The sequence below is a fragment of the Sminthopsis crassicaudata genome, chromosome 2, assembly GCF_048593235.1.
Source record: "Sminthopsis crassicaudata isolate SCR6 chromosome 2, ASM4859323v1, whole genome shotgun sequence".
In the NCBI taxonomy this organism is placed as follows: Eukaryota; Metazoa; Chordata; class Mammalia; order Dasyuromorphia; family Dasyuridae; genus Sminthopsis; species Sminthopsis crassicaudata.
Genome location: NC_133618.1, coordinates 358,799,511 through 358,825,250, shown reverse-complemented (window position 1 = coordinate 358,825,250; position 25,740 = coordinate 358,799,511). Strand labels below are relative to the sequence as shown.

At 33.2% G+C, this 25,740-nt stretch overlaps 1 protein-coding gene across 3 annotated transcripts in view; it reads left to right on the top strand.

The window, feature by feature from the left end:
- PCBD2 (pterin-4 alpha-carbinolamine dehydratase 2) overlaps positions 1-24,804 on the top strand; it is a 54,147-nt gene extending 29,343 nt beyond the window's left edge. For all 3 annotated transcript variants that reach the window (XM_074290891.1, XM_074290892.1, XM_074290894.1), the window contains 2 exons: positions 22,190-22,270; positions 24,111-24,804. In XM_074290891.1, the coding sequence (XP_074146992.1) occupies positions 22,190-22,270; positions 24,111-24,206 (177 nt within the window). In that variant the 3' untranslated portion in view covers positions 24,207-24,804. The remainder of the gene's footprint in view (positions 1-22,189; positions 22,271-24,110) is intronic.
- The last annotated feature ends 936 nt before the right edge of the window (positions 24,805-25,740 follow it).

Here is a 25,740-nt window from a genome sequence, read left to right as displayed (position 1 = left end):
TATGATTTATTTATTTGAAGGCTGGATCCTGGAAGTGCAGGGGCTTCTTACAGACCGGATCCCATTACTGATTTGCACAGGAAGATTTACTTGCTCTTTTTCTGAGCTGGGCTCGTTTGCCCCTCCTTAGGCAGTCAGGTGGCCCATATCATTCTCCAGGGGACTCCCTCTGTTGGTGTCAAATTTGTGTGATTATAGATCTCATAGTTCTTTGCAGCTCAGCCTTCCTATAGCAGGGATATAGCTGTGGGCTGGCTACCACAGGCAGAGATATACTATTGTAATTTTGTAATTTGTAGTCTCATAATTTCTCTTAGTTCCTCTAAAAAGGACAGGCTCTACTCTCAATCCCCAATGTTTTCAGTATCTGAATAGAGTAAAATAAGGTATTTCATACATAGAAATGCTTAAGCACCTAATGTATGCAAGGCATTGGGAATAAAAGAACAAAGGAATAATAGGAAGTAGATATAAAATAATACAAAGTAATTTCAAGAAACTGAGGATGTTAATAATGTGGGGTGGAGGATAGTTAGTAAAGTCCTAGAGTAAGAGTTGAAATTTGAATTGAGTTTTGTAGGGAAGGTACATTCTTTACCAAGGGGAGGTAAGGAGAAAGGGCATTTCAGGTATTCAGAAACACCTGGACAAAGGCATAGAGGCAGGAGATTGTACATCAGAGATGTAGCATCTACGAAGTTCTAGGAATTGTTTTGGGCACTGAGGGTTCAAGATCAGAAATGAAAAAACCCTGCACTTGTAAAGAGGGAAGAACATTTTGAGGAGAGAGAGAGAGAGAGAGAGAGAGAGAGAGAGAGAGAGAGAGAGAGAGAGAGAGAGAGAGAGAGAGAGAGAGAGAGAGAGAGAGAGAGAGAGAGCGAGAGAGAGGCGAGAGAGAGGCGAGAGAGAGGCGAGAGAGAGGCGAGAGAGAGGCGAGAGAGAGAGAGAGAGAGGCGAGAGAGAGAGGCGAGAGAGAGAGAGAGGCGAGAGAGAGAGAGAGAGAGAGAGAGAGAGAGAGAGAGAGAGAGAGAGAGAGAGAGAGGCGAGAGAGAGAGAGGCGAGAGAGAGAGAGGCGAGAGAGAGAGAGGCGAGAGAGAGAGAGGCGAGAGAGAGAGAGGCGAGAGAGAGAGAGGCGAGAGAGGAGAAGAGAGAGACTGAGAGAGAGAGAGGAGAGAGAGAGGAGAGAGAGAGAGGAGAGAGAGAGAGGAGAGAGAGAGAGGAGAGAGAGAGAGGAGAGAGAGGAGAAGAGAGAGACTGAGAGAGAGAGAGAGACTGAGAGAGAATGAGACTGAGAGAGACTGAGACACATGACAGAGATAGAAAGATCAGAGAGACAGGCCATAGTAAATGGGCTTTCACAGTGACTGCCAACCATTTGTCTATGAACTCTCCACTCCCAAATCATACTTGGTTAACCAGATCATTACTGAAATTGAGGGCACAATTGCCCGCACCTCTTTAGGAACATGAAAATACACATGATTGAAGCATTTATAAAATTTGGCTTATAGGAGTGTAAGGCTCTATAATTTGTTTTAAAGAATTACTTTTTTTAGTGACATCAAAAATGTGTAGTTTATAAAAACTGCACCTGGTTCCGATTGTCTGGGATGAGTCCATATTTGCATCACTGCAAATGATTTTGAAGATGGAATTTTTGGATTGTTTTCTGTCTCCTGGAGCCCTTGACATTGTACTGCTACCTGTGTGTGCAAACTTCCTGACATTAGAAAGGCTCTGCCTTCAACTGAAATGTAAGTTGGCTGCATTTATTTTTCATGTTCCTAAAATTAGGAAATGATATGACAATAAACAGAAATGCCCTCAATGAAGAAAGAAGGGAAACTGTTGTTTATCTGGTCAGGTGGTTTAGATTAGCAGTGATGCTGTTCTGTATTATGTTACTTTAAATCATTGTGTCCCAACAGGACATAAATTATGAAGATTGTTACAGTATGTTTCATCCTATGTAAGATCAACAAATTGGAATAATTTTTATAGGAAAATCACAGTGCTTTTGGCAAGGTTATTGAAGAATTTATTTTTATTTGAGTGCCTCTTATGTTGTTTCTTAATATTGAAAATACTATTTATATAATGTATAAAATATAAATTTTAAAAGAAAAAAGGCAATGATTCTTTTAATCAATTACTTTAAGTGGCAAAGTACTTTAAATATATCAGTGTTTGTGTGTTTTTTCTGTCAAAATGTTTTAGATAGAGCCAGTTCTGTTAGTTTCCTCATTGATAGAGTTGTAAACAAGCATTGCAGTTCTTGTGTGAGGAAGAGATGTAGTTTTTCTTCATTAACTAGATTTTCTAATAGACATAACTTGTACTAAGGAATTTATTGTTCCAATGTGGATACTAATAGAAGTTTATTTTAGATAAGAAGTAGATAAAGAAAAGCAGAGCTTTACCAATTTGCATAAATTTAGTTTATTGTTTTGATTTTCTCAAAATAAAAGTAAAGTTTTATTGTTTTAATTTTCTCACTGAGCTGTTTTGAATTATGATAATACTAGATTAATATCATCATTTAAAATTATTTTTGTATTTTGCAACTCAATTATGTTATTTTGGAGAAAAGTGTTTGTTCCATGAATATTTGTTATTGTTTAGTATTTGTTATTGTTTAGTCCTCTTCATTTCATTGCAATTTTTCTTCTGGTCAATATATATTTTATGTATTTTCAACAGACATAAATTGGTAGTCACAGTCAGTTGATAACTTACTTTATTATATGACTACATAAGATAGATTTTAGAGGTTTTCAGAAACATTAAATAAGTTAATTGTTTATCAGTTTTGTAGGGTAATGCACATTGGAAACCCATTAACTATTAAAATATAATGCTAACTAGGAGCTGTCTCTGTAAAGCATTTTACAAGTTCTAATGAATTTTGAGGACAATAAGTAGTAATTTCTTAAGATTACAAGTGAAATAACTGTCATGAGAAGAGACCAAGTGACTTGGCCAAGACCATAGGAAGAATCAGAAGTCATAGAACTCTGAAGCTCTTGGCAGTGTAATGGCCTCACCAGTAGATTTTCTTTAGAATAAAGTGAAGCCATTAATATTGAAGCTGGTGACTGAGTCAAAGTATGATGCACTTTTAAAGTTTTCTACTACCAGAGTCCTGAGATTGTTTATTTGTTAATATTGTTTAAAATAAAAATCTATCTTCTACAATGGTGAAAATAAGTTTTTTCTTTAAACCTCAGGTTTGGAACAAATACTTAATACATTTGTGATTTAATACAAGAATGCTTTGACAGAATCAGGAATCTTTCTAAGTTTATAACCTGGGTGCTTTGAAATACATAAAAAAAGGAAGATTTTTTAAAAATTGCTGAAATGTTTGGAGTTTGTTTGAATTTTTTGTATTAGAATCTACTACTATTAGTAGTAGATTAAGTTGTATAGTATCAGGCCATTTTGCTCTAGAGAGACATTGTTGAATTCTGTCACCAGCATCTCTCATTAGGTTTGCTTTGGTAATGTATTGCTTATCAAGGTAATATAGGAATGTGAATCAGAAATTATACTTAAAAATGATTAAAAGAAATGAGTCCTAATTTAAGATATGAGAGGAAAAGAATTACTTGAAAAAATATAGACTTCTTTTAAAATCCATTGACTAGATTGCATTGTGAATAAATGGAGTATATAGAATTTATGGGAAATCTATATATAATGCAATGAATCAAAATTTGATGTTGGTAGTTTGGGAGCAAATACTTTCTGCTTAGCTTCTTTGACTTTTTTTTACCCTTCGACTCAAATGTCTTTTTTATGATAAACCTCTGGGAGGATATGGTATCTTTTTCACTTTAATGTTGATCAGTCTGAGAATAAGGCTTTGGAGGAAAGAGTTTTACTTGAACTTTGAATTTTTCTTGCAACAAGGCATGTCAGAGGAAAACTATATATATATATGTATATGTATATGACTGTCATTTATATATTGGTGGAATCCCTCGTCATAAAACCAATTCACTGTCTCCTTATTTTTATTTTTTTGTGGCTTTCTGGTAAACATCTCTATGAACAATGTTTTTGTTAATTTTAGTGACCTTAAATTCAGTTTTGTTGAACTATGAAAGCATGGAGAGTTAGCATGAAATGGTAGATAAAGATCTGTCCTTAGCTAGGAAGTCCTAGTGTCACGTTTGCTTTTTGATATCCTAGGTCAGTGGCTCCATATTCTTTTTTTTTTTTTTTTTAATTTTAATTAATTAAATTGATTTTTACAAAAATTTTATGCATAAGTAATTTTTCTGCATTGACAATTGCAAAATCTTTTGTTCCAATTTTTTTCCCTCCTTCCCCCTGCTTCCCCCAGATGGCAGGTTGACCAATACATGTTAAATATGTTAAAGTATAAGTTAAATACAATATATTTATACATTTCCAAACAGTTATTTTGCTATACAAAAAGAACCAGACTTGAAACATTATACCATTATTAGCCTGTGAAGGAAATAAAAAATATAGGTAGACAAAATTAGAGGGACTGGGAATTCTATGTAGTGGTTAATAGTCAACTCCCAGAGTTCTTTCGCTAGATGTAGCTGGTTCAGTTCTTTACTGCTCTATTGGAACTGATTTGGTTCATCTCATTGTTGAAAATGGCCACATCCATCAGAATTGATCATCACATAGTATTGTTGTTGAAGTATATAATGATTTCCTGGTCCTGCTCATTTCACTCAGCATCAGTTCATGTAAGTCTCTCCAGGTAGTGGGCTCCATATTCAAATAGAAAAAGATCCTTGTTGGCATATTTACTTAGAAAACCACAAATCAATATTATCTGTATTGTATTATGTTTTTATTTTGTTAAATATTTTCCCAGTTACTTTTTATTTTGGTACCTGGTGAACTTGTTTGATGCTTCTGTTCAAGGTAGTTCTCTAAACTACAAGTTGCAGAGAATGTGATAACTTATATTGATGAAGGGAGTTTCTTCATCTAGGAATTCGAAATATAAATGAAATCATGGGTCTAATCTCTATATGGATGATAATACAAAACAGGTACAGTTCTGTCTTATATATAACTTGCTTAATAGTGTGAAAAATATTTCAATGTAAATTGTCATTATTAGAGCAATACAAGGTTCACTAATATTTGTATATATTAATAACAGTAATGAAGAATCTTAATAGTCAAACCCTACTATTCTTGGTGTATTACTATGCTGTCAAGAAGTGGAGAAAAATGTGAGCTATAATAAACTGGGATCAAGAGAGTCACAAAAGACAATTTTAACTATCTGATGGCAAATGCCAATGGAGGATGCTACTTTGGCCAATTTTATTTGTAAAAAGGGACAGAAACATAGTTCTGAGAGAATCTCTGAGAAAGAAGTCCCTAAAATTGGGGAGAAATATAGTTCTAAGAGGACTTGAGAGAAACTAATTCTCAGAGAAGAGTAATTACTGAAGCTAGAGATGTCCAAAAATTTCTGCTTCCCAGCATCTTCTTGATATATGACTGTTATGAACACTTTAAACTTGATAGCTGGGAAACTCTGATTACTATAATTTTAGTGACCATAGGACAATTGTGTATCACCTGTTTATGGCTTGTTGGGAAAAAAAACACAACTCCACGTGAATTTAGGTTTCTCATTCTTAGGTAGAGGTGAGTCACTTCTTATAGATATATGCTCCTTCAGGGCAAGAGACAGTCAATGATAGAAGAAGAAACAGAGCAGAGATCTAAGCAGGGTAGAGACAAGAGGAACAGAGACGGTAACCTGCTGTTTGAAAGGAGCTGAGCCTGCCAAAGTTCTGTTAAAAATACGGCTTATAGAAAAGCAGCTCAAATGAGAGGTTAGAAAAGAGTTTAGAGAGTATTGTTCTTTGGCTGAACCTGACTGGAGAATTATTACTATTATTGTTATTGTTATCACAATATTAGATGGTAAGCATCTAGAGAGCAGGGACTATTTTTTACTTTTCTTTGTATTACTAGTCTGATTTGCTTGATACTTAGTAGTCTTACAAATGTTTATTGATTGAGGATAATCTTTACTTCTGTTGTTGGAAGCTGGGCCAATTTGAGGAAAAATTTAGCTATTAGGAACTTACTGGTGGTGATGGGGGAAATGTTCTTTTAACAGAGTTAGAGAAAAGACTTACTTGCCTTAATAGTGCTTGACAGATGAAAGTCCAGCTCAAAGTCCAGCTAAAAAAGCAGACTTGAATAGCTCTGCAGATCCCAAGTTTATGAGAACTGCTTTTGATGGAAAAAAGCTTATTTTAGCAGCTTGGCCAAATAGCAATTTGAATAGAGCAGTCAGCAAAAAAGAGGTTTACTCAGCAGGTGACTTTTGGTTGAGATTTTACCTCCCCCAAAGAGACCAAAGACATCAAGGCCTACAGTTGAGAATAGGGCATTGCCCTAGGCACATAGATTTTCTTACTTGGGTATTCCCTCTTAGATTTCTTTAAGTTTGTGACCATTCTTTCCCATGGATACTATATGCATTTTTGGGAGAGTATGACCCAGGTGAACTGTTAGGTTATTCTTGTTTTGCATTGTTTAATAACGTTTGATGATTGAGTTAATGTGAATTTAGCTTATTTGTTTAAATAAGAAGCATAGAAGCTCAGAAGCTATGCTAAATAGCAGACTAATAGCTTCCTCTGACTAGTGTTATGTCTAGGATCCATAGAATAAATTATTACCTCTGAGAAATCCTACTCTGCTAGCATAAGTGAAGGTTGAGGTGAATGAGCAAATGTAGAGAGAGGAAAGAGATGAATTGTTGGTAGTAGTGGCTATACCTATGATTATACTCATCAACAAAAGGATTTGTGAGTAGAGAAGTATTATAGTAAAAACTAGTCAAAGTCCTAAAGGATGACTATTTTTTTTTTAAGTTTTTATTTACTAGATATATGCATGGGTTAATTTTACAGCATTGACAATTGCCAAACCTTTTGTTCCAATTTTTCCCCTCCTTCACCCCACCCCAGATGACAGGTTGACCAGTACATGTTAAATATGTTAAAGTATAAATTAAATACAATATATGTATACATGTCCAAACAGTTATTTTGCTGTACAAAAAGAATCGGACTTTGAAATAGTGTACAATTAGCCTGTGAAGGAAATAAAAAATGCAGTCGGACAAAAATAGAGGGATTGGGAATTCTATGTAGTGGTTCATAGTTATCTCCCAGAGTTCTTTCCCTGGGTGTAGCTGGTTCAGTTCATTAATGCTCTATTGGAACTGATTTGGTTTATCTCATTGTTGAAGAGAGCCACGTCCATCAGAATTGATCATCATATAGTATTGTTGTTGAAGTATATAATGATCTCCTGGTCCTGCTCATTTTACTCAGCATCATTTCATGTAAAGTCTCTCCAGGTCTTTCTGAAATCTTTCTGTTGGTCATTTCTTACAGAACAATAATATTCCATAATATTCATATGCCACAATTTATTCACCCATTCTCCAATTGATGGGCATCCACTCAGTTTCCAGTTTTCGGCCACTACAAAAAGAGCTGCCACAAACATTCTTGCACATACAGGTCCCTTTCCCTTCTTTAAGATCTCTTTGGGATATAAGTCCAGTAGTAACACTGCTGGGTCAAAGGGTATACACAGTTTCATAACTTTTTGAGCATAGTAGGGATGACTTTTTAACAATTTTTAAATGTTGTTTGGAGCAGAAGGTAATAAGCTAGTGAAATTTTGTTGATACTAAGCTTATCATAAATTGAAGGACATTGAAGGAGACTGTATCAGGCTGAAAGATGGGGCTTTCTGTTAGTGCCTGATGATGCAAATGGCTAAATGTAATCGAAAACTAGTTACTGCTGGATAATTTAGAAATCAACAGTGGCTTCCTAAGAAAAAGACAATTTCAATTCTCCTGTGCAACCAAAATGCCTGCTTAGTATACAACTATTAAATATAATGCATAGGTTAATTTTTAGCAAAATGAAGAGGCCTTACATTAAATTGTATCCATACATGACCATATTGTGTCCAGACTGTGATTCTTGAAAAAAAAAAAATATGTATATGTGTATATATATATATATATATACATATATATATATATATATATATAATCAGTGGAAATGTACTGTATGGTAAACAACACTGAGATTTCAAGGTTTGGGGAAAGAATAGAAGAGGAATTGATAATGTAATGAGAATATTCTCTACCACAAAGGGAAATTGTTTAGTTTGTAAAACTTCAGTAAAATTTTATAAAAATTTTGATGAGAGTTATCATACTTAACATTGCTGCCAAAAACATAAATTCAACATCTTTCTTTTCTTTTCTTTTCTTTTCTTTTCTTTTCTTTTCTTTTCTTTTCTTTTCTTTTCTTTTCTTTTCTTTTCTTTTCTTTTCTTTTCTTTTCTTTTCTTTTCTTTTCTTTTCTTTTCTTTTCTTTTCTTTTCTTTTCTTTTCTTTTCTTTTCTTTTCTTTGAAAACTATGCCAAGAGTCTGGGAAGAATATTTTTAAGGTAATGTTTCCAATTTTGGAAGTTTGTATATTTATGACCTTTACAGAGGCAGGAGAGTCAATCTGGGATGGAAGAGGAGAAGGAAAGGTAATAAGCATTTAATTAGTACTTATGTGCTGGATAATGTGCCAAATTGTAACCTCCCATCAAGGCTACTGATTGCCAGGGCCGTACATACCAATCTTCCCGGGAAACACATGAAGATGAGCTGATTTTAAGGTGCCAAACATCCTTTCTTAGTCTTAGCAGGGGTTAACAGGAAGCAATAGCAAGTGTATGTATGTCTCTGTGTCTCCCCCTCCCCTCTTCTCTCTCTCTCTCTCCCCCCCATTTCTCTCTCTCACCCTCTCCCCCCATTCCCCCCTCCCTCCCATCCCCCTCCCTCCCCTTCCCTCCCTCTCCCTCCTCCTTCCTTCCCCTCCCTCTCCATCTCTCTACATCCTTATCTATGGATTCAAAACTGGTTATTTTTATTTACTCTCCTCTGGGATTACCCCATGCCTAGCTCATTTAGCACTGCGTAGATGGATCCATTGAAGGGAGATACCTGGAGTTAGTGCTGCATCCTAAGAAAAGATCTAGGGAGAGGACTCATCCCTCACCATCTCAAGGAACCTTTAACACCTGTAAGACACAACCTCCTGCCTCAGAGGCCAAGCCCCTTTTTATCTCCTGGGTCCACCCTTCCAGCTGAAATGGCATACATGGCAATTCTCAGAAGAAAAGTCTCTAACACTGTGTTATTATTACCTCATTTGGTCTTCACAACAACTCTGAAAAGTAGGGCCTATTTATACATCTCCATTTTAAACTGAGGAAACTGAGGCAGATAGCAGTTAAGTTACTTATCCTATAGCTAGTGAATGTATGAAATCAAATTGCAATTTAGGTCTTCCTGAGGACAGGTCTAGCACTCTTATCTAGTATACTATCTTACTGCATAGAAGAACCTTCTGTGGAGACTAAACAACTTCTTTCTCCTTTGGCATTGGTTTTCCAGCCAATATTGAAAGTTCTTTCAGAGTTGAATATATTCCTCTAAAACACTTGAGATTTTGAATATACTTTCTTGTTTCTGCTAATCCACTATAGAATTTGCCTCTAAGAGTGTCTCTTATGCTTGGCTCAGACTTTTCATCCTTCAGCCTTGATATATAGTTAAGATGATCCCTTGTTAAATGATTCAGTTCTTTAGTGGATTTGTACCTTCAAGGCCCACATTTAGAAAAGTTTGAAAATAATTTTTGGCAGAATTTTTTAAAAGCGAATTTCAATAGCTTTTACACTAGTTGTCTACAAGAACTTGTATTGAATTATTGATGTTTTAGGATATGATGAAAAAATTTTCATGAATGAGACCTAAGTTTGGTTTGTCACTAACAATTCCTTCAACTTTGGCTATTCTGAATTTTGTGATATTGCTTACAAATTAAGATCTTATATTCTTCTAGCTGTGATGTGTAATTGTGAACAAAGAGTGTATCTATGTTATGGCTGTAGTATGGCTGAATTTTGTTCTATCTCAAACATTTTGCTGATTCTGGGTACATAAAGAATGTTTATATGTTGGTAAGCCACTAGTACTAGTAAAGGTCCTGTCATATGACACACATGTGCTTGGCAATGATCTTGCTCTGCAGACTGCTTAATAATTTTCATTATTTTTAATTAAAGTTGAAGAAGTGCAGACTCTAGCTGAAATTAAGGTAGGTTGTGTTGCCGGAATCTGGTAATTACTTTAATTGATCACAAGATAGTTTCCTTGATCACCAATTAGACCAAATTGCCGATCATGTTTCAAGACGTGAAGAAATGCCTAGGCTGATTTATGTAATAGTGTTTTCATTTCTAATCAGACATAAATATCATTTCCTTCCATAGCAATTGTATTTTATAAAAGTAGGGTTATGGACCCTCAAACACAAAGGTGATTCATAAACAATAGAGTTCTAATTCACCGAATTAGTAAAGGAAGTATTTAGAGGCTTAATGGAGATTGCATTGGGGAAATTACTTTGGAGTAGTTGGTGCTCATTTTCTGAGAGGGAGATGTTCTTTTTTAGTACATAATTAAAATAGTCTATAATCAAAATATAAAAGACAGCAGACTTAAAGAACTTATTTATATCAAAGAAAATTGCTTTGCATATAATTCAAGATTGCAAACATTGTGCAAGTAGTAAAGTCTTAGAAATCTTCAGTGGTATTGCATTTTTATATTCAGGGTGCTGCTAAATATTTTTCAGCTTTTTAACAGCCTTTTTTTGGGTTCTGTTTTTGTGATAGTTTCATAGTTTTGTGGTATTATTCACATTGACAAAAATAAATCAAAAGGAATTTTAAAGAGAATGAGAGCTCCAGAGAAGAGTTGATTTAAGGTTCATGGAAAAACTTTTTAATTGCTGATGGATTGGAGATTTCCAAATGACAAACTTCATTGGTCTGATTTACCATGATTGTAACACTAACATTCCTCAGAATGGCCATATGACTTAAAAAGTCATACTTCATCATACATTCATTGATTTGTTCTTAAAATGTTTGTAATTTTCCGCTGAGGAAAGACTGAAGCTATTATCAACCATTATATGTTCTTTGTTGACCATATGTGTGTTTGAAATGACTGGGGCGCAATAGATCATGGAGCATATACAAACTATGCTTTAAACTGGTACTAAAAATCCACCTCAACAGGTAGGCATATGTCAAGAAGTTACCATGAGCCAAAATATTTTAATATGAACCAGAATCATTTTGCAGTGGAGACTTCATTTGCATGTATTGTGAAATTCAGGGATTCAGGGTAGTCTTTTACTTCTAAGATAATGTACAATTATTCTTTTCAGGAACTTGATACTTTAATTTTGGCTACTCTTCAGCAGCTCTTAGGTCTTGTTTTCCTCTCTTCCCATTTTCAATTCTTCTTAAACAGCAGATTGTCTTCACTGTGTAATTTTTCACCATTCCTTGAGTGTACTTTCTGTTCAGCAAGGAGATTTTTCCCCTTTTGCTGAACTTGCTGTTTTAACATCTACCCCTTTATTTCTGACTCTTCCAATCCCTTTCAGGACAGTCAGAAGTCTGACTACTAAGATTCCAAGTACTTCATTTTCATTCATCTAAGTCCCATAAAAAGTTTTTTTTTTTTAAATTTGAAAACTATGTATTTTTGAGGATGCTTATCATTTGATGATTGTTTATGTTTCTACAGTTGGTTTGTACTACTAAAGGGGAAGGTGATTCACAGATAGCTTTCTCTTACTACATAAATTAATCGTTCTTTTCTGAAGAAAGTTTTAGGAGTGAATTCTTTTTTAATTATTGATACTTTTGTGATTATTGCTCAAGTCAAAATATTAACTGACTATTGAAGAGGACTCTTTTAAGCTAAGGAAAAACCCCAAATTTGAGATCCTACATCTGTTCATTTATTTTTTCATGTTGTATTTGTAATAGACCCTACCAATGGATAGTTGTAATTGTCTTTAAGTGTTCTGTATCATGGAATGGGCTGTTGAGTAAAGTCTTGCTTATGTTACCCTTCCTGTATTACCTTTGCCAAGACATTTTATTGTCTTAGTTAACCTTAGTTTGCTCATCTGTAAAATCAGAGGATTGGATTTAGATGACCGCTAAGCTTTCTTCCAGCTCTAAATACATGACCTCTAATCCTGAATCTGATTTATCAGTGTTTGGGAAACTAGAAAGATTCAAAACTTATTTTTCATAGTATTTTTTAAGGTCAAGAATGTTCAGGGAAAGAAAATATGACCTATGTTGGAAATGTATTTCCTGTGTATTTTCCTTTGAAATACCTGATTTTACCAATTGCCAATAAAATTATTTTTAGTGACCAATGTCTACACATCTACTAATGCTAATAATATAAGGAGAACAAGTTCTAGGAAATTGATCAATTGTCTTGTTAGTCTCTATACTCTTTGGGGGTCAAAGACAATATTGACCTTTTTACAGCTTCTTGTGCTTATGCTAATCTTTTAACGGTGAGTATGTAATTAGATTGGAAGTTGAACAGAGTTTAATTTTTCAAAGTGACATGAAGATAGAGCACTAAATATTTTAAATCATTGCAACTTCAGGTAACTAAAACAGTTGATTTCATTCTTTCCTCATGGCAAATGTCCTCCCTCTCAATAAATTTGAATTAAATCATATTATAAAAATAGTGGAGTGAATGTGTTTCCTCTTTTCTGGATATTACTTATTAAAATGGATTTAGTCAAAATTTCCTCTTTACCTAACATGGAAAACTTTCAGGACTTAAACTTAATAATAGAAATTAATGAGAAGACATTATTTTGAGATAATCTATCTTCCCAAATTATAAGGAATAAGTATTGAAATGTCATCTTCTTTGTCATTATCAATACGCATGTTTGCTCACATACAGTTAAGAAACATAAATGTGAAATCCCAAGAATACTACTAAATTATTTTTTTCTTCATGGGTACAATGAAGTGAAATATTTATTCATATGGATGTAAGAGGTACTTGCTATGGGAATTCTCTAACATGCCATCATATTCAAGTCTTACATATCTGGCTTTCAGACACAATAATGACGACAAACTTTAGTATTGTTTGTGTAACTCTTTAAATAAAAATTTTTGAAAGGAAGCCTTTTCTCTCAAGCCAAATTTATTCTTTTCTTAGCAAACATAATATATTTCTGCTTTTCATATTTTTTTCTGAGACAAAATCAGTTGCTTCTTTCTCTGTGTCCTCTATGATCATCACTGAAGTCCAACTCTCATCTTCTTGAATTTCTTCTGTACAAAGATTCTATTGCTTTTAAATAACTGCAGCCATGTATTGGCAGGAAGGACTCAATTAGGCAGTTAAGTGTCTTGAGCTAAGTAAACTCCTTTGTTTATGCATGGTTAAATTTTATTGTGAGGGTGGGGGATGGAGAGAGGTCCTTTACCTTTTTCTTAGAGAAAATATCTCTTAAAGTTAATATCTACTACATTTCCCAATGTAACTCCTCCATCTCTTTTCAGAAAGCATTTCCTTATAACAGAGTAATAAAGAAGGGGAAAAGTAAAGTTAATATATTGAAAAAAATCTGTCATTATATGAAAAGTATGACATGGAGTCAAACAAAGAGGGAAAAGTGCTTTCGTTGAAGCTAAGGTCAGATTTCTTTTGTAGCCTTCAGTTTCTTTTTATTATTATTACTGTTCTTTGCATATAGTTATATATCCAGCTTTTAGTAAAATGTCTATTATGTAGAGGGTGCTTAATAAATACTGTCTGAATATAGACATATTATGTATATTATTTTTCTTCTTCTATTTATTTCATTTCACATCAGTTCATATAAATTTTCCCAAGCTTCCTAGTAATTTTTAATATGGTACCTGGTACGCGGCAAGACCTTTGATAAATGCTTATTGATTTATTATTCAATGTTCTTAAAAGTATATGACATTTTATTGGATTTATATTACACATCTTGTTTAACAGTTCCCCAGTAGAAGATGGGCTTCTATTTTATTTTCAGTTTTTTTTTTCTGCCACAAAAAGTGGTACTATAAATATTTTGGTGTATATGGAGTTTTTTTGGCATTGACCTCTTTGGAAGGCATATGTATATTAGTGCAGTGTTGGTGTTAGGGAATATGTGGACATTTTGGTTATTTTCTTTACATAATTCCAATTGCTATTCTGAATAGGCAAATTACATTTACAACAATGTATAATTTTGTTTACCTTTTTTCATTATTTCTAACTTTCATCATATTTGATAGGGGTGAGATGAAACCTCAGAATTGTTTGGATATTCATTTCTTTTACTTTGGAGTATCCTTTCATATTATTATTAATTTTTGTAATTTTTCTTTTGAAAACTTTGAGAAATTTTAGTAATTGTTTTATTGGTGATTTTATGTTAATTTTTTCCTCCAATCAATAGCTTTCTTTCCTAAGAAATTAAAAAAATTGATTTTGTCTTTACACTGTCTAATTATCCACTTGTAATCTTCCCCTTATCTCCTATCAGAGAGCCATTCCTTGTGACAAATAATTTTTTCCTTTCTTCTTCTTGTAGCATTAATTTTGTTCATGCAGAAGCTTTCCAATTTCATAAAATCAAAATCATCTATCTTATCTTTGGAATTTCTTCTTTCTCTCATATAATTAAGAATTTACCCTCTATCCATAGCTGAACTAAAACACAGGTCATAAATCCATTTCGAGTTACATATTGTATGATATAAGGTGGCTGTTATTTAATTTCTGTCAGACTGCTTTTCATTTACCTCGCAAATTCTTTTCAGATAGAGAATTCTTTCCTTAATAATGTGTTTTTTGTTTTATTGAACTTTAGGCTTTTGAATCAGTTATTTCCTAATTCCTTGTCTATTACATTGATCTGCATTTTTTAAAACTTAAAAGCATGTCATACATACATCTAGTTTAAATTTTAAATTTATTTTAAACTTATAAAATAAAACAAGAATTTCCATAACATAGTAGAATTAAAAAAAAAGATAATTGCACATGAAACTTCATATATAACTTACTATTCCTTATTTATTTATTTATTCATTCATTCATTTATTTTGGCAAGGCAATTAAGGTTAAATGATTTGCCCAGAGTCACATAGTTATTATCTGTCAAATGTCTGAAGGTGATTTGAACTCGGGTTCTCCAGATTCCAGGGCTACCAGCTACCCCTTGTTCCTTTTAAATATATATAATACATATTTATTATATTACTATTATATTTTAATTATATTATCACATATATTACATGCTATGTATTATATAATTATAATTAAAACATTAATATGTTGCATATTCTATATAAACTATGAAATATATAATACATATAAAATATATAATACATTTTTTTCCTTACTACCAAGTCCTTCCTTATGGCTTCTTAACTTCAGTGGTTTCCTGTTGTCTCTATGATAAAACACAAACTTCCCTGTATAGTTTTTAAAGTCCTCTATAATCTGGCCCCATACTACCTTTCTAGTCTTATAGTATTTTACTGTCACTCCTGTACCCTTTGCATCTGGCCAAAGGGACTCTCACTATTCCTCTATGTGACAATGTACCTTCTATTTTGGGGCCTTTCCAGTGATTGTTTCTCATGTCTAGGATACAGTTTTTGGACCTTTTGCGTCAGAGTTACTCTTCTTTTTTTTTTTTTTTTTCAGTCTGTAACTTAGACATCATTTTCTGCATGCCTTCTCCCCCTCATCCTCCCTCGTCTATTTTTGTATTTTTTACTTAACTTATTGATTTTTTCTTTCTCTCTTTTGTTTTTCTTTACCTCTCAGTTAAATAGGTAGTTCAAATTCTTATCTTCCTCTATTCCTACTTCTTATGATTGTTAATTTGCTTTCTTTTTTTTTTAATTGCATCTTTTTCTAAGATTTTTTTTTGTTCCCTTCCTTAATTCTTTTCCAGTTGTTACTAAAATTGTATTCTCTGCTTTTTGTACTATACTTTCATTTTACAGTCTCATAGAATTTTGGGATCCTAAATGAATAAATGAAAAAGTATTAGTTGCTTACCACTTGTTAAGCATTGTGCTAAGAACTGGATATATAAAAAAGATTTGAGACCAAACTAGTAATATGATATCACCCTGTTGTAGAATTTATCCTATATCCTAATTATAGGACCTAGTTCTACCTTTTCCTCCCTCCCTCCCCCCCATGATGGTTCTCCTCAAAGATTATGCCATGCCATTCTTGCTTGGCTCCATGATATTTGAATTATTTATTTCTGGTTGCTTGCAATGATTTTTCCATGATCTGAAAGCTCTAGAAGTTCTGGAATTTGACCATAATATCCTGGGAGCTTTCATTTTGATATCTCTTTCAGGAAGCAATCAGTGGATTATTTCAATTTCTATTTTATTTTCTGGTTTTAGAATAATAGAATAATAATAAGAAAAATTGATAATTTCTTGAAAGATAATGTCTAAGGAATTTTTTTGAACATGGCTTTTGCGTAGTCTGTAGCAATTATTAAATTCTCTCTCCATGGTCTATTTTCTAAATCATTTGTTTATTCCAATGAGTATTCATGTTTTCTTCTATTTTTTCATTCTTTTGATTCTGTTTTATTGTTTCTTAATGTCTTACTTCCATTTATCCAATTTTAGATTTTAAGAAATTGTTTTTTTCAGGTAGTTTTTGTAACCTTTTCCATTTGGCCACTTCTACTTTTTAAAGAGTTCTTCTCTTCAATGAATTGGTCAGTTTTACTTTTTTGAGTAGTTCTCTTCAGTGGGTTTTTTGCTTCTTTTACCATTTGACCAATTTTGTTTTAAAAGGTGTTTTCTTTAGTATTTTTTTTTTTTTTTCTGTATGTGCCTCCATTCCCAAGCTATTGAGTCTTTTTTTTCATGATTTTCTTACTTTACTCTCTTTTCTTTTCCTAAATTTTTTTCTAGCTCTCTTCTTTGATTTTTAAAAATCCCTTTTGAGCTTTTTCTAGTATTTCTTTCTAGGCCTGAAGCCAATTAAAAAAAAAATTTTTTTTTTTTTTGACACTTCAGACTTAGCAGTATTGTATTGACTCTATCACCATAGTAATTTTTAGTGGTCAAGCTTTTTTTTTTTTTTTTTTTTTTTTTTGTTATTTGCTCAATTTTTTTCCAGTCTATTTCTTGACAGGATTAACCATCAAATTGGACTTTACTGTCATACTGAGGGAGTATACAGAACTTCATTTTTTTGTGTGTGTGTGTACCTGTTTTTATAGTAGCTTTGTGGGTCTATCAGTTTTTGGATCTTTTAAGATGGTATAATCTGAGGAGAGGTGTGGCCTAGGTTTTAAATATTCACACACTCTTGCACTCTTTTCTGTCCTGAAACAGCGACCAGAGTTTCTTGTGGCTGTAATGGTGGTGTAGTGTTCCTTCTCACCCTGGAGCAGAAATCCATAACTGTTCCCTGGATTTGTGTATGGATGATGGAACAATCTTGCACCCTGTGGTAGCAAAGGGACTCCTATAATCTCCTTTTGACTAATTGTTGTTTGATCCCATTACTATCCATGAATTGAGAGCTCTGGAAATTGCTGATTTCGTTGACCTCAAGATCTGTTACTGTATTGATGGGGCACTGCATGTGTTAGACTGGCCTTTCCTTCATTCTCTGGTGCCATAAACCTTTCCTGCTAATTTTCTAGGTCATTTTGACCTGGAAAATTGTTTTCCTCCATCCTTTTGTGGATTTTGTTGCCCCAGAATTCATCTTGAGGTGTAATTCTAAAATGTTATTTGGAGGGGAATTTGGGTAAGCTTGGGCTCTGCCTTTTCTCTTCCATCTTGGCTTTACTCTGAAGAGGTGAAATTCTTTTTTTTTTTTTTTTAATTAATTTTATAATTATAATTTTTTGACAGTACATATGCATGAGTAATTTTTTTTTACATTATCCCTTGTATTAATTTTTCCAAATTTTCCCCTCCCTCCCTTTACTCTCTCCCCTAGATGACAGGCAATCCCATACATTTTACATGTGTTACAGTATAACCTACATACAATATATGTGTGTAAATCCAATTTTCTTGTTGCACGGTAAGAATTGGATTCCGAAGGTATAAGTAACCTGGGTAGAAAGACAGTAGCGCAAACAGTTTACATTCAATTCCCAGTGCTCCTTCTCTGGGGTAGCTGTTTCTGTCCATCATTGATCAACTGGAAGTGAGTTGGATCTTCTCTATGTTGAAGATATCCACTTCCATCAGAATACATCCTCATACAGTATTGTTGAAGTGTATAGTGATCTTCTGGTTCTGCTCATTTCACTCAGCATCAGTTGATGTAAGTCTCTCCAAGCCTCTCTGTATTCATCCTGCTGGTCATTTCTTACAGAACAATAATATTCCATAACCTTCATATGCCATAATTTACCCAATCATTCTCCAATTGATGGACATCCATTCATTTTCCAATTTCTAGCCACTAAGAAAAGAGCTGCCACAAACATTTTGGCACACACAGGTCCCTTTCCCTTCTTTAGTATTTCTTTGGGATATAAGCCCAGTAGTAGCACTGCTGGATCAAAGGGTATGCACAGTGTGATAACTTTTTGGGCATGGTTCCAAATTGCTCTCCAGAATGGCCGGATTCTTTCACAACTCCACCAACAATGTATTAGTGTCCCAGTTTTCCCACATCCCCTCCAACATTCATCATTATTTGTTCCTGTCATCTTAGCCAATCTGACAGGTGTGTAGTGGTATCTCAGAGTTGTCTTAATTTGCATTTCTCTGATCAGTAGTGATTTGGAACACTCTTTCAAATGAGTGAATGTAGTTTCAATTTCATCATCTGAACATTGTTCATATCCTTTGACCATTTATCAATTGGAGAATGGTTTGATTTCTTATAAATTAGAGTCAGTTCTCTATATATTTTGGAAATGAGGCCTTTATCAGAATCTTTAAGTGTAAAAATATTTTCCCAATTTGTTACTTCCTTTCTAATCTTGTTTGCATTAGTTTTGTTTGTACAAAAGCTTTTTAATTTGATGTAATCAAAATCTTCTATTTTGTGATCAATAATGATCTCTAGTTCTCCTTTGGTCATAAATTCCTTCCTTCTCCACAGGTCTGAGAGGTAGACTATCCTCTGTTCCTCGTTCTTTATGCCTAAATCATGGACCCATTTTGATCTTATCTTATCTATGTGGTGTTAAGTGTGGGTCCATGCCTAGTTTCTGCCATACTAATTTCTAGTTTTCCCAACAGTTTTTTTCAAATAATGAATTTTTATCCCAAAAGTTGGGATCTTTGGGTTTGTCAAACCCTAGATTGCTATACTTGTACCCTATTTTGTCCTGTGGACCTAATCTGTTCCACTGATCGACTAGTCTATTTCTTAGCCAATACCAAATGGTTTTGGTGACTGCTGCTTTCTAATATAGTTTTAGATCAGATACAGCTAGGTCACTGTCATCTGACTTTTTTTTTCATTAATTCCCTTGAAATTCTCGACCTTTTATTCTTCCATATGAATTTTGTTGTTATTTTTTCTAGGTCATTAGAATAGTTTCTTGGGAGTCTGATTGGTATAGCACTAAATAAATAGATTAGTTTGGGGTGTATTGTCATCTTTATTATATTCGCTTGGCCTATCCAAGAGTACTTAATGTCTTTCCAATTATTTAAATCTGACTTTATTTTTGTGGCAAGTGTTTTGTAATTTTGCTCATATAATTCCTGACTTTTCTTTGGTAGATGGATTCCCAAATATTTTATACTCTCGACAGTTGTTTTGAATGGAATTTCTCTTTGTATCTTTTGCTGTTGCATTTTGTTGGTGATATATAAAAATGCTGAGGATTTATGTGGATTTATTTTGTATCCTGCCACTTTGCTGAAATTTTGAATTATTTCTAATAACTTTTTATTAGAATCTCTGGGGATCTCTAAGTATACCATCATATCATCTGCAAAGAGTGAAGAGGTAAAATTCTAATGGGAGAAAACATCACATTAAAGGAAGCTGAAAATGTAGTCAAGGGAGAGATATCCCCAAGGGGGCATTATAGAGAAAACAGAATTAGAAATGGTGCCATGAGAGGAATGAAAACATGTCTGGCTTTGGTGTTTTCTTTAAAATGGAGATGCTGGAACAAATCAGCCAATCAGAAGAAGAGACCACTGGGGCAAAGTATACTTCTGGTGTGAGAAGTGCAGGGTGAGAATGCACTTCCAAGGTGAGGAGGGTTTAGTGGCATAAGAGAGGTAGTTCAGAGAATCAGGATGGATACCTGGAGATGCAATGAAGAGGAATAAATGCTCATTAATTGAGAAACAAATTTTAAAATGATAAAAAGAAAGTTCTGCTTATATTATGGATCAGATAATTTATTTCATATTTTTTCCTTAATATTTGTATTTTTCTTTCCTATGCTTCTATTGATTGGTATATTTTTCAAGTTGAATATTCTGCTTGTGCCTCTCCCTTTTCTTCCTTCCCATTTCTTAAATGTTTCTCTTTTGTTGAATGTCTGTCTTTTATTACTGATGTCTAGGCTTAAGTTTTCTGAATGTTTCATTTTAAGGTATACTTAAGCTCCCTTGTTTTTCATACTGTACTGTTTCATTTGGTTTTGAAATTTCTCTTTGCTGAGAAATAATCTTATTCAAATTTCTTTTTCTTTATATTTGAAAGTTAGAATTTGTTGTCATTGAAAACTTTTAACTATTTCATGTTTTAGATTTTAAAACAATACATTTAGGACTCTAAATTTTGAGCAATATTCATTTCTAGTTTTTATTATAGATTTAGTTTCTCTTTTGAATCATGAATTTTTTTTTTTTTTTTTTTTTTTTTTTTTTTGCTCTGAACATACGATTTCATAAGGGTCTATATTTCATCAGACATTAGATCATTTTTATTTGTCTTAACATAATTGTTTAGAGAGTACTTAGAGGGGCAGCTAGATGGCATAGTGGATAGAACCCTGGAGTCTGGAGGACCTGAGTTCAAGTTTGAACACTCCCTAACTGTGTGACCCCAAGTCATTTAACCCCAATTGCCTCTCCAAAAAAAAAAAAAAAAAAGAGTACTAGAAATTTTTGAAAATTGAGTACTCATCTTTTTTTTTGAGGAGTTTTTCTCCTGAAGTCTTTTTCTGACTCCCTCCCTTTTGTTGATTGGTATATTCCCAATATTAAGCCACAAACTTATCTCAGCTCCTTCATACTTTGAAGGATTTAGAGTTTGATGGTCTAGCCTTAAATTGCCTTTTGAGGGACAAGACTGGCATTAGTTGAGTCTCTTTGGAGTGCCAGGATAGCTATACATGCTGACTTTCCATCACACTTTCTCTCTTGACTTTTTTTTTTTTTTTCCCCTTTTCATGTCACAGCTGAAATGTTATGTGTCATTTTTATAGGCTGTGGTAAGGGTGCATATACAAAGTGCCTACAGCCTAATAGGCTTTGGCCCTCTGCAAAGACAGCATATTTTTATTACTTTCCTTGCTTCTTCAGTGGTAGGGTAATATTGGTGTCTGGTTCTGTTGCCAGGTGAAAGTATTTTGGAAGAGTGTACAGCAATGAGAATCCAAAGAAGGGCCCAGAATTTGGGGTCTAGATGTTGGTGAGGAATACTGCTGATTGAGCAGTCACTTGAAGGATTAGAATGGAGTGCTTTTTTTCTTCATCCTAAGAATTCAGCTGTTATTGCTTTATGTCTGGTGCATAATTCTTTTTTTCTGGAAGGTGAAAGGGGGATGGAGAATGTGCCATTTTACTGAACATATTGTTAAAATGATTAAAGAAAAACTTTTAATCCTATCACAAAAGTATTATTTAGGGAGGTTCAGAGGTAAATGGGAAGAATTCTTTCACAACTTTCACATTTTGCATTTAAGTCTACTGAAAGGGCTTTAAAAAGTTTGTTTAGTTTAATAACTGATAACTAAAAAAAAATTCATGTAACTTACAGAAAAATAGTTCCTTTACATGTGTGACCAGGATGTAAACCTCCACAGTTACAGATTTAGACACAGCCATTAAAATCCCTCTGTCATTGTAGCTCCCATATCACCATAGCCCTGAGGAGATAACTTTTTTTGTATTTCTTTTAGGTTTTTGTGAAGATTCTGGTAATATCTTTTATTTGGTTAAATTTCAGTGCTTGAGAAAATATGAATAGTTACTCATTTTTGTCTCTTCTCAGGCTTTTGGATTTATGTCCCGAGTTGCACTACAAGCAGAAAAGATGAATCACCACCCTGAATGGTTCAACATATATAACAAGGTGAATTCATTGGTTTATTTTTTTTTTTATGATTGTAAATACATATTTTAAGCAATCAGTTTCTCTTGCATTCCTTTATTTTACCTTATATGAAAGGTACATTAGAAAGCATTTTCTGTTTTGATTCTTTTTTAGTGTGTTATTAGTTTTTAGTTTTAAGAGGATATGTACATATATATATGAGTGTATATTTGTGTGTGTATAAAATATGCATATGAAAATGTTTGTGTGTATATACATACACACAATAAATATGAAATTATTTCCAAGAATCCACATTCTGTTATGTCAGTAGAGAGAGATATATGTACTTTTTTACAGGTATTATCAATAACAATTAGATGACTTGATGAACAGAGTGCTATGCCTTAAGTTAGGAAGACTTGAGTGCAAATATCACCTCTAATACTTAACTTTGGGCAAGTTACTTAACTTGTCTCAGTTTCCTTACTTGTAAAATGGGGATAATTTGGATATTGTGAGGAAAAAATGCTTAGAATAATGCCTATCACATAGTAGTCACTAAGTACTAGCTCTTCTTTGCTGCTGCCACTTTCTCTTCCTCTTCCTTCTTCTCTTTCTTCAGAGGCTATAGATCATGTGTATTATTTCAATTTGCTAATATTTGTACTTGTTCCTTTATGTCATATTTTTCTTCTATTGGAATTAATCAAGTGTAGTCAAAATAGGTCCCATTGTTTAATGTCAATGTCTGATTTGCAGGCAATCATTTTTCTTAATTTATCTTGTTTCTTGTTAGCTAAATTTCTGAATAAGAGAGAAATTACATAATGTAATTGATTTTAATTACCACATAGAAGACACTTTATCTTAAATGACACATAGGGCTTACAATTAAAAGTAATTAAACTAAAAGCTGTTTGCTTTCCTTAATGGTGATTTCATCTTCAAAATCTTTCTTTTAAAATTTCCAAGGTGCTATGTTTCCCCTTTGGTAATCATTTTTATAAAATGAAAGAAAATTTAGCAATAGGTAGATTGTATAGAACATGAATAGGTATTTCCAAAGTGGCACAGTGGATTGAACACTGGGCTTGGAGTCAAGAAGAACTAAGTTCAAATTTATGCCTCAGTTTCCTCAACTGTAAAATGGGAATCACCTCATAGGGTTGTTGAAACAAATTAAATAATATTTATAAAGCACTTAGCAAAAGGCCTAGGCATATATGCTGAGTCACATATGGTCACCTAGAAGTTCATATGGAATGATCTGTTCATGATCTGTACAACTGATATTAATACTAGTATATATGTTTTGATGGAATCACTCATAACAGCCAAATATTAGGGTACTGTTTTCCTAGATGCTGCTACTAATAAATAAAATTTTATTTCATTTATTATCTAGTCTACAAGGAAGTGACTTTTTCTAGTCCCCTCTTTCTTTTTTCAGAGATGTGCTTTTAAATATATAAATAATTAAAATGCTACATTTTTATTTATCTCCCTCAGTGACCTAATTAAATTTAGAGGTCTAAAACCCTGGTTAAGTAACTACTTTTTTTTCTTTTTTTTCTCAAGAGGAAAAATTGAGACTGTGGCAACTAAACTGATTTTACATGTGCAAAAGTGTTTTAGCCCAACTCGGATGTTAGTAACAAGGTACACTTCACATTATAATAGAATTTCCTTATTTGGTTTTGCTGTGTTTAGGAACTACACTTACTTTCATATAATGAAAATATATAAAGTTCTTTTAAAAAAGCTTCTTTGTTCTTTAAATTATGTGAATATTTAATATTAGGTTACAATTTGTCTTACTGAAAGATAGTAAAGAGAGTTTTCTTTTTTCTTTAATAAGTTATTTTCTTTCCTTTAGGTCCAGATAACTCTCATTTCACATGACTGTGGTGGACTGACTAAGAGAGATGTAAAACTGGCTCAATTTATTGATAAAGCTGCTGCTTCTGTTTAATGTCTTGCAAACCACATGAAATTAATGCCAAAACCTTGACTACAAAGTATGTTGAAGGCAATTTACATGACCAATTAACTTCGAAATTTCTGATTTTACCTTGTACTAAAATGAAGACGTTTTACAATTTTAAGTATTAAAATGATTTGAACTTTTGTCTGTATCAGTTTCAATCATATTCATACTTAATAATGAAAAGTAAAAACCATGATCTTGAATAACAGAAATAACTTTTGGAATGCTCAAATTTTTATCTGGCAAATTGAGCATTAAAAACTCAAGCCAGAAGTTTGATTTTTGCAAATACATTGGTATGGTTGAGAATATTATAAAAATTTGAAAAAATTTATGAACTCTCAAAGTAAGTGTATTACTTTTAAATAATAATTTTAATAAAGTTGAAGATCTATCTTGAATGGAAATTATCCCCATCTAAATAATTAATGAGAAATATCTTCTATGATCGTAATATAATTTATCTTCATATTTGAAAATTTCTCTTATTAATCCCTTTATTGATGCTATCATTGAGATATCTTTTAAAAAATATCACTGTTAATACTTAAATTTACATAAAGAATCACAAAATCCTACATGATTATTTTGAATTGGCTTTTATATTTTATAAGTTATCTTAGTGTATTATCTTAGAAATGGTTTGTGATTAGAAAAGTGAGACTTGGTTTCAAGTCTCACCTTTAACCATACTGTCTTGGTGAAAAGAGGGAGAAAAGTATAAGTGGGGGAAAATAAGATGCAGAGAAATATTTAGTAGTCATAACTGAATGTGAATGGGATGAAGTGGATTAAAATCCAAAATCCTACAATATGTTGTTTACAAGAAATACATATGAAAAAGAGAGGTAGATAACTCATAGAAGTGAAAGAAGCGGGAATAGGAATATTGATCTCAGACAAAGCAAAAACAAAAATAGATCTAACTAAAAGATATAGAAGGGAACTTCATCTTGCTAAAGGGCATTATAATGATGAAGTAATATCAATATTAAACATATATACACATATGGTATATCATCTTACAGGAGAATTCTTAAAGGAGAAAGTTAAGTGAGTTACAAGAAGAAATACCCCTATACTAAGGGATATCTCAACTTTCTCTGGCAGAACTAGATAAATTTAACTGCAAAATAAACAAGAAAGAAGTTAAGGAGGTGACTAGAATTTTAGAAAAGTTAGATGATAGATCTCTTGTTGGAATACACAGGAGCCACCTGATAGTGGCTGCTGGAGATCCGCAGAATGGATCTCCTCTTGGGAGAGGATGATACAAAGAGACTGAGAGGCAGTTGCTGTTCTCTGACCTCTATGATTGAGAGACCTTTGCATTGTCTGATCTCTCTCCTCTTCCCTCTGCCTCCAATTTATCTTGTTCTCAATCTCTCGTTATCTCAAACCTGTGTCAGCAAAGGCTGCCCTGTAACTTGTTCAGATGTTATGATCCACAGCTGTGGAGGTTTTGGAGGAATTGACCATGTAGTATTCTGGTTAGCTTTCTGGAGGTCTCAGGACCACC